Source organism: Symphalangus syndactylus, chromosome 22, assembly GCF_028878055.3.
Source record: "Symphalangus syndactylus isolate Jambi chromosome 22, NHGRI_mSymSyn1-v2.1_pri, whole genome shotgun sequence".
Taxonomy (NCBI): Eukaryota; Metazoa; Chordata; class Mammalia; order Primates; family Hylobatidae; genus Symphalangus; species Symphalangus syndactylus.
This window is the reverse complement of record NC_072444.2, coordinates 68,704,693-68,715,000: the sequence shown is the minus strand read 5'-3', so window position 1 is coordinate 68,715,000 and position 10,308 is coordinate 68,704,693. Positions and strand designations below refer to the sequence as shown.

Here is a 10,308-nt window from a genome sequence, read left to right as displayed (position 1 = left end):
TTGTTAGAATCTTGTCAGCCAAACTATTCAAGATAATTTCTAAAGGGGCCTTATTAAAATGTATCCAAAGAACTTTCAAATAGAGATGAATTCCATTAACTTGCTCTAGAAGAATACTCATCAGATACACAGAAGTTATCCAGGAAAATGCAGATAAATTGGGTATTGTAAATGGAGACACTTAGAAATGTGGCTAATTTTCTTTCTTATCCACTGAAGCAAACACAGGCTCTGAAAAGGACCAGGTACCAGGGTCCCTCCCCACAGCCCTGGGCAGATGGACCACTACCACTCGGCTTCACGCTGGCTCATTTACTTACTGTTTTGCAAGCCTTAATGTGCACAGCTGGCAGCTGAATGCAGGTTTGATACTAACAGTTTAGACATCTTTAGATGTAGCAGATGGAAAATTTTACACAAATAAAGTAGGAGAAAGTGTGCAATTAGGTTTTTATCTGCAGTTACATGATGCATCCTCTGTTTTAGTTTAGAACATCACCTTAGTGGGTGGTCATGATCTTTTCCTGTATCCAGGCCCTACCTTCTTGACACCACATTTGATGTTGGCTAAATGCCCAAGTACCAAACTTTTGTTTTTGTTGAGTGTGATTGAAATAGGGAATGCAACAATCAGCAAAGCAAAAGGCATACCATCAGTGAGATTGTAACAGTCCAGTACATTATGGTTACATTCCTTGCTAGTTAAGTCACTATGGTAAAATCCTTGGCAGGATTTTTTTCAATAGTTTATTCATGATGTTCATTATTATGAGTTGTAAAGAGTATGAGAATTTCATTTTTAAAATGTCTTATGGAATGTATCACTTTCTTAGATCTTGTAGACATGCTGTGGAAACCATAACATAAAATATGAGTTACTTACAATAACTAATTTTAATCCCATCTGCTAAGTATGACAACATTAGCATTTCCACTTAATTAAAAACACCCTTAAAGCAGCAATGTTTTAATCACTCCATTTTATTTACTCTCCTCTGGTGTCACTTATAATTGTAACTTTTTATTTTTTAATAATGAGGGATTTTTTTTCTCCTTGCATCACACAAAAAAGTGCTGTCGATAATTAGCAGTCTTCTGTTATTAGTAGACTCAGGTGTCACAACTGTGTCTCATCCTCATTACAGTAAAAAATTTCACCTATCAGATTCATTATTGCTAGATAATGCGACTGAGAGCCTTTGCAGACCCTCCAGAAAAGTAATTCAGCCAAGCAAAATTATCAGCTAATTATATTTAGAATCAAAAGCCCAACAACTATTTGCAGATAAATTGTATGAATTGAAGTGAATAGATCTGAATATTAAGATTCATAGATTTGGCAGATGATTTGTTAATTGGAATAAAAAGGTCATTTACTAGTCATTTTAACAATAGATCAATTGGAACTCTGTTATTTAACTGGTAGTGCCTAAGAATTGAAGTGATGAATAATTGTATTATTGTCATGAGATAATTTAAAAAAAAAATAAAATGAGAAACTTATGAAAATGAATTTTATAAATTGGTTTTAAAATACTATGGCCTATTTAATATATTTTAAAACATAGTCCTCATCTAAGTAATGTATATCATAACAAGTCAAAAATAGAACCAAAAGAGATGGTGGTTTTTTCCTTGATGAATTAGAAATATAACCATGACTAACATAATTTACAAATAGAAGTTGAAATCCCAAATTTGTAAATTTTTTCTTCCTAAATCAAATAATGCCATTTCTATCTTACTGTATTTTAATTAGCAGAGGTTTTTTGGAAACGGCATGGTACATATTCATACGATGACTCAAAATGTAACTTGGACTGCAATTTTCTTTCGGGGAACAGAATACTCTTATTCAAATCCATTATTAAAAAGCAGATAACATGTGCACTCTCTGAAATGCCTATGACTTCACTCTTTTGATTTTATGTAATTATAAGAGAATGTTCATATGTATTTGCTTTTCGATTGGCACAGCATTTAAAAACTGAATGTCTTCAGATAAAGTGCATATTTTCTTTTGGTCCATAAAGAATATCACTGGTTTATAAACTCAAAACTTTTCTAAGTGTTTTATAATACAGTCACAGTGTAGTTTATAGCTGTGCTTATAATAAGAATCTCTATGTGTACCCTATGTATCAAAAAATATTAGGTATTAGTTTGCATTCTGAAATTAATAATTGGTAACCAGAACCTGTGCCTTCCCACTAGATTATTTTGTAACTTCTATCAGTTCTCAAGCAAAACTTTAAACTAAGTATTTTTCCAAAATTTGCAGCTCAAAGTAAATACTTTTCATTTAATTTCAGTTAACATAGAAAAATAGAGAAAACATCACCCACTTAAGAACAGCTAAAGTTTCATGCACTTCCTCACTGTAAATACACAAGGTAAACACTGACATGACTTCAGAATACTCTTGGGTTGAAAAAAATCTGCAGTTCAAAATAAATTTCCCCTTTGGTCTACATTTTGGATGCAATTCAAAGTTTCTCCTAAAATAAACATATTTTAAAGGGTGTTTTGAATTTCACTGCATAATTTCTAGCCAACAGAAATGACAGTGGTATCTTTAAAGTTGATTATATGTCAGATCAATAGCTATTATGCAGGGCTAACACAGAAGGAAGATGCAATACCTTCCTTCTGCTTAACCCTTCTACTGTGACGTGAAGAAAAACTTCCCATAGGTGGGTCCATGGGGAAATCCTCTCACGAAGTGAAACTTTCGTGTTTGTTTGTTTAATAATACAAGCATTCTTTGCTGATAAAATGGAAAGGGAGCTGAATTTTTAGTCAAGAAAGCAAAATGTTCATTAAAGTAATCTTCATGAGAGTTTTTCAATAAAAGGGGGAAGAGTTTTACACTCTGCATAATAACAAATTGTTTTGAAGCATGAGCTTAAAATGAAAACGCCCCATTACAACAGATTGTAAATTTTTTTTCTGATGCTTTTAAAAGTGCCTCAATCTTTTCTACAGCGACAGTGCTAAAGTTAAGTATTTGCTATTTTATTTAAACATTTTTGAAAAATGAACATTCTGAGGCTTTGCAGCATTATTAAGAAAAGCTGTCCATACTTTACCATGTTGTTACATGTGTTTATCTGCTGATTATAAAATGTGTTAAACAGTATTTTAAAAACAAAAAAAAATGCAGAGCTGCGCTTTGATTAATTCAGTGAACAAAACATATGCTGTTGGTTCTGTTCTATGAAATTCATATATGATCAATAAAATCTTTTAAAAGAGCAACTTTGGCTTTTAGAATTATACTGCCGACCATGTTTTTTGTCCCAGTTAACTCTGGGCTCATTCTGTTAACTTAGGCAAACAAAACCACTTTCTGGCTATGATGGTAATGTCTTTTTAATATATTCTTATCCTCTTTCTAAAATTTTTCTAGGTTGGAAGCTGTGTACTGTGGGTGTTACCCACTTTGTCCTAAAGATTTGGTTTATCCCGAAATATTTCCAGGTAGCTGCTTTAATGTGCATTCATCTTTATTGAGATTTAATATATGATTCATGCTAAACTAGAAAGTTTGAAAATAAACTTAGGCAGGAGCAATTGTTTATTTGGCAAGTCAACATGTTAGTGTTAAGGAAAATTTTATGTGTTTTAATACATTAGAGTAAGCTTATATTTACCATCTGTTCTTTTAAGATAACAAAAAAGCAAGTTTTCAAATAACATTCTTCATTGTTAGCATACACATCCCATAATGATGGATTTTTATAAGCAGGTCAGTGTTGCTGCAATTGCTTACAGATTTTTTTTAATGATACACACAGAGAAAAATCAGGGACTGAAAGTCACACCAAATTATTTAAACAATCGACTAGTTAATAATATGCAACTGTTGTACGGGTACATACGGCTATAGTACCAGTTCTTTGAAAAAATTCTCATCACTAAATGTATCACATATGCATTGTGTTACATTAGAATAATGTATTTTAATCACCCAAAGGAGATGTCTAAACAGCACAACTACACAGTCTTATTTAGCATTAAACATCCTTGTGAGCTGAGGTAACCTTATAAAATCATGCTTAAATAATGTAAAACACGAGGCGGCACAGAGCAATATGCATTTTTAATTAGTAAAGTGACTAATATCGAGTGTGTGCTTTGAGGTTTTTGTCTCATTAAAAATGTATCTGTTTTTCCTGCAGCTGAATATCTGTATTCTACACCTGAACAGCTTTCAAAAAGGCTCCAGAATTTCTGCAAGAGACCAGATATTGTAAGAAAACATCTCTATAAGGTAGTTATTGAGAAGAGATTTACATGGTATAAATGCCATATTGAAGTACAAAGAAAAATCTTAAAAAAAAAAAAACATTTAATTAACATACTAATGTTTAAAGGAAACATGCTAGGGAGGGATATTAGTTGTTACACTAACAAGGATTAATTAAACTGGATGCCAGTTGTATTAACCTAGGTCTTATGAAATACGTGCACTTAATGCACGGTACATGCTTTTTTTTAAATTTATTGTTTTCTAAGATGACTGTCCTTTACATTTAGCCCCTAGAGGCTTATAAAAAGGAACCTGGATTAATGTAACTCATTAGTTTAAAAGGAAGTAAAGGAAAGATTCTACAATTATACTAATGAGGATAAGCCTTTCTTCCCATCACAATGAAATCTTTAGTCCTCAAAAATTCAGGTGAATGACATTAGTGAAGTTTGGTGTTCATTTTTGAACTACTTGAAAGGTGATTTTTAAGAATTGAATATTTCTCATGTCCAGTTTAATAGAAATGACATAAAAAATCCTCAGTTTCTTTAGAATAAGAATGTCAGTCTCATCTCTGAATGGCAAAGGGAAAATAGTGTAAACAGCATCATCATTCACTACCCTCGTTCGTTATCTTCTTTTATTTGAATCAAGAATTTTACATTGTTGAAATAACAACACAAAGAGGCCCTACTAAAAGTCTAAGTAATTGAACTAGGATAAATCTGCTTTATGAGTTTTGAAGGTGGCTCTAGGCCATGAGTAATATACCTTTTTATATTCTTCGAATGTAGCATCTTCATTTTACATAAATCCGGTATAGTTTACAATCTAGCAGTTTTATAATCTAACATATTTTAATTTTCCTATGTTAATATGTAACCTTCTACATGAAATACAGTTCTCTGCCTTTTTTTTTCTCCTTTCCCTGTTCGTAGCCTAAGATACATATTTACATAGTGATACATCAAAACATGACTTTGTTTCTACAGGAAACAGTTAAACTTCAAGAAAAAGAGAGAGAACCAAAAATGCAATTTAACACCCAATTTCAAGCTCATTATCTTTCATTGTCTATTAACTTGGCAATGGTTCAGAAGGTAGCTCATAATAGTTTAAAATGCTGACTGAACAGTTCCAGCTTCAGTATTACTCCTTGAGTCAATAGTATTGTATTGTATACATGGGAAGCTCCACAGAGAAAACAGTTGTTCAAGATTTACCTCAATATTTCCTAATTTTTAAAGTTCAGCAGTAGTTTTGTTTGTATGAAATATCAATCAAATAGTTTCCCATGTGATAGACTGTCAAAATATGCAGATAATGAAAATCGAGGAAATACAAGTATTAGTACAAATGAATTAATTTTCTATATATGACACAAAGCTATTTTCAGTGAGTTCTCTGTCAGATTATTGATTTTTTCCCTCTTTGGATGAATTTTTGGTAAAGTATTTATAAATGTGTTTCCACCATCAAAATGTATCAGTCTGTAACATTGCTTAACCCTGTTATTCTGCATCTGCAAATTTTAAACCTCTGCAAATTTTTAACCATTTCAAAAGTCACTGCAACAAGTTGCCTCTAGTAAGAAAAGAAAGCAGATGTCCAGTTGAAATATTTTCATTCAGCTACTGCCATAACATAGCTATAATTATTTATTTTACAAACAGCTTCTGAAAAAAAGAATGGCAGCTTAGTGGTATGTTGTTAATATACCAAATTGTTCCTCACACAGCTTAAATGACAGTCTATATCTTAAATGTTATTTCATTAAGCTATTACATGTTAGTACTTAAATATATTTTAGTTTGTACACCATACAAACCTGCATCTCAAAGTTTTATAAATTAGTAATTCATGCAAAAGCATTTATAAGAGCTTATATAATTCATTTTTAAGCATTGTCTACCATGGATTTTTCTCTCCTAAATCTTTAACACATTTTCACATTTGCCTTCATCCATAGTGCTTAGTGATATTGTCTAAAAATTAATTTCAAAAATTAATAAATTAGTCTAAAATTTTCAGTAATCAGGAGCTTTATGATACAATTATTAGGAAAAACTGGCATGTTGCAAGGTATAGAGTTAAAAGCACAGGAAGGACCACAGATTTAGTTTGTGTGCTGTTTTAGGATTTAAAGCCAAAACAGGAAAAAAAAAAAAAATGCCTTCTAAACCTTTACAATAATGATACAACAAGTTATTGTAATTTTTTATCTTGTGTTTTATAAATAGACACATTTTCAGGTAACATTTGCTTTTACTAAATACTAGAGAATTAGCATTTTAGCTTTTACCTACTTTTCTTATGCAGTCGAAAAGGATCTTTTGTGAGTACTGTGAAAAGAATGTTGGGAGTTATTTTTAGATTTATTTCATTGGACAGTGCTGTTTTGCTTTTATAAAACATATGCTTCTAAGATCTGAAAGGATAGAATGTCACTGAATTCTTTAATTTGTTCCTTTTACATTTTTACACCTTACTCTTTTTTTGTTGTTAAAAGTTTACATTTTAAAATCATTTCAACTTCTTATCATATAGAGTTCACTTTAGGATAGGATTTTTCATATGGATTCACACTTAGAAATTTAATGACTAGAATAAGGCTACTAACACTTGGCTTTCTTCTCACATCAGACATTATACTTTCAATATGAGTGAGAGTTTGGGGTATAACTTGAAGCAGGATTTGAAACAGAATGCTAGTAAGTGAAAAGCAGAAACAGAATTTACTTTTTTTCTTAAAGTGACTCCTTCTATCACAGAACACTTGTGTCCATGACTTCCCACCTGCAATAGTTTCAGACCTGAAATATTTAAATTCCTCATTTGCATGTATGTGTGTACTCGCTCAGTCTCTTTCTCTCTTACACACACACACACACACACACACACACACACTTGCCTTAGGATTGTTAGAGAAATTCAATACATGCAAAAATTAAATGTTCCTTAATAATTTAAAAAAAACTAAAACCATTTTTCATAATTTAGGAAAATATAAAACCACTTCTTACAAAGTTGATGTCTACAGTTGAGTCATTGACTATAAACTTGTATTGTCAAGACATGTACTTTTTCAGGTCAGGCAGATGCACTGGACACATACTTCTCACAGAGATAAAATAGGGAGCTCTTTGATGACTCCTAAGCCTAACTTGAACACAAGTTTCTAGAAGTAATCATAAAAGAATCAGCTAAGGATTGACTCCTTAAACTAACAATAGTTTTTCCTTTCTAACCCAAGCAAATCTAATACTGTGAAGTTGTGTTTTTTTGGCCTCACTTTTATTATACCATGTGAATTTACTTATGGAAAATTCTCAACAATTATTTGAGATTAGTATTTCATGCTTTTAGAGAACCCTAATCATTATATTTTTAAATGCTGTTGAAAGACATTTTATAGCTATTCCCTCGTTACCAGTATTGAAATGAATATAAGAGTACAAACAGGGCAGTTGTGTAAGGTAGACATCATCCAGACTGACAGAAGAGATTTTCATTCCCATCCTATTTTTCATTTACTTTTATTTATAAATTGAATGGTATTCTCTGGTTTAAAAAGAGAGAGATGCCATTCTTGCTTTTTGAGAGTGACTTGTAGTTTCTTAAGATTTTTCAGGTGATAGTTCCTGATTTTTTTGTTTTCCTCTTCAAGTTCTTCAACACTGACAAAACTTTTATAATCTTCTATTATTTGGAAGAGAGAATAATTTTTAGAGTTCTGCCGGAAACTAATTCCAAACAATAATTAAGCTTACAATTCACACTCATTGCCCAGAAAAGCCATTTGTGGTTATCTTGATTATGTCAAGCTATATGTACCTGAACCACAGCCAAGCTACTTTGTATCCTTCAAGAAACTGGTCACCTTATAGTCCCCTTTTAATTTGAGCTTAAACTCTAGATTTGAATAAGGTGTTGCTCACTAGTTTTAGTACTGCTCTGGAGTCCTTACTTTTTCCTTAAACATGAAAACTTAAATGTTTATGACGTTCTAAGAACTTCTAAAAGCTCTCAACTGCACCAGCACAATTAAGGCAAATTCTCAGTCTCAGTCTCTCACTCTTTCTCTCTCTCCCTCCTCTGCCTTTCCCTCCCTTCCCTTTCTTCTTCCCTCTCTCTCTCCCTTCCTTCCTTCCTCACCTCCTCCCTCAATTTTATTTGGTCTGGCTTTCCTTTGATTTGTCTAAATAAAATAAAATAAAAGGAAAAAGTCTTTTAGCATCACAGATATGCTTTGGCTGATTAAGATCAGTTAGAGGTTTCGTCCTTCTCTGCTACTCATTTGCAACCTGATTCTAGGTGATTTTCTTGGCCTCCATGTGATTCATCTGTAAACCTGGAAGAATATTTTTTTAAATATCAATTTACCCCTGAGGTACTGCTATAATGAAATAATGAACATAAACCTGTTGTAAATATGAAACACTTTTTAAATTTCACGTAATAGTAATGGCATTTATCTTTGTGTCTTCATCATTTAAAAGTAAAATTCACGGCAGAAACTTGTATGTACAGTGTTATGTGTCTTGTGTTTATATAAGTTAAAAGTTGGATGACGAACTTCCATCATCCAACTATGAATGGTTGTCATTCATAACATAAACCAAGAAATATGTATGCAGCAGAATATACCCATTTGCAGAAAACAGTAGCCTTCTTCTCTGGTTGGAAATACAACGACACTTTAAACCAATCAGAAACTGAGATTTCCTGAGGTGATGAAACTCAAGAACCATTTACTTGGTGGCTTTTTGAAATGTAATTGACGTAAGTGATGCAGATTTGCAATATAAATTTTCAGCATACTTTCATCTTTTAGTCATCAATGCTCTTCACTTCTTTCTCTTCTCTCCCTCCTCCTCGTTTCAGGGTGAAATCGCTCCGTTTTCTTGGGCAGCCCTACATGGTAAATTCAGGTCTCTGCTTACAACAGAACCTAGGGAAGATTTGTGACAGATGGGGCTAAGTCACAAACTTGCAGCCTAAGGCAGAATCCGAAGAACTTTCCAGAGTGTGCCCATATTTACCTGATCAGAGAGAAAAGAAAATCTGCAGAGGAAGCTGAGCCTGGCTGCTTGTCATAGCTGACACAGAGCCATCTGCCACAAACCTGTGGCGGCTTCAGATCTCCAATCCCTGCCACCACCCCAACTCAAATTAAATACAGATTCCTAGAGACGTTATGATGGTTACACATGTCCTCGGCATCACATGTAGGAGACTGTTCAAAAAAAATATGTGGCCTGTTGTATAACCGCACTCATGTATCCCATATGTGGTGCCACATTGAATTTCCGGTTGAATCCGTTTTTATCCTTTGTACTGGATGACATGGTGCCTGAATTCTTTCTTTTCGCCGACACGATGGCAGCCAAACTGCAGCTTCAAACGCTCACACTTGGCTGGGTTTCTACCTAGGTTGCCAGGTTATCATTGGAGCCTTCTTGTGTCCTCAAAGGGCCACGAGGCCTGAAAGGAGGATCAGAATGCTTTGGGACTAATTGGGCAGCCATCGCAGAATTGTTTGTGGGCAAAGGGCTGCTTTAGCACTTTTCTTTTAGCAAATTAATGACTCTCAGGCACAGGGGGTTTTAAGTGAAGGTATTAATAAGAGGTCTGGCAGGTATTCCCATGATTCACGGAGTTACATTTGCATTTAATTAATCTTAAAGAAAGTTGCAAGATAAACAGCTGTAATTCAGACAAACATGACAAACACAGTGAAGCCAACTATCCCATAAAATGAACACTGACATACTTGTTTTAATTTTTTTCCCAGGGTAAAAATAGAGAAATCAAAATACTCCTAACAAAACCAGTAATTTCGATAGAAATATTTCTCCAAAATACTTGCATCCACCTACAAATATAACCTTTTCAAGATAAATCGCTTATGATTCCAATAGTCAAACTGCTGTGTTTGTTGATGTAAAGATGTTTTGAATGGCTAGATGGTAAAATAAATTTTTAATAAAGTACCCACTGCAATTTTTAATTAATATATTCATTTACGTATAGATGTATACGTCTACCTATGTGTT

General features: G+C 33.1%; 1 protein-coding gene across 39 annotated transcripts in view; it reads left to right on the top strand.

The window, feature by feature from the left end:
* GTDC1 (glycosyltransferase like domain containing 1) overlaps positions 1–10,308 on the top strand; it is a 452,114-nt gene that overhangs the window by 408,026 nt on the left and 33,780 nt on the right. For 23 of the 39 annotated variants that reach the window (XM_055262051.2, XM_055262043.2, XM_063631336.1 and 20 more), the window contains 3 exons: positions 3,410–3,480; positions 4,182–4,273; positions 9,137–10,245. In XM_055262051.2, coding sequence (XP_055118026.1) covers positions 3,410–3,480; positions 4,182–4,273; positions 9,137–9,220 — 247 coding nt within the window. In that variant the 3' untranslated portion in view covers positions 9,221–10,245. Of the gene's footprint in view, positions 1–3,409; positions 3,481–4,181; positions 4,274–9,136; positions 10,246–10,308 lie in introns of those variants that run through there. The other 16 variants (XR_010118861.1, XR_010118863.1, XR_010118864.1 and 13 more) reach the window with 3 other exon arrangements.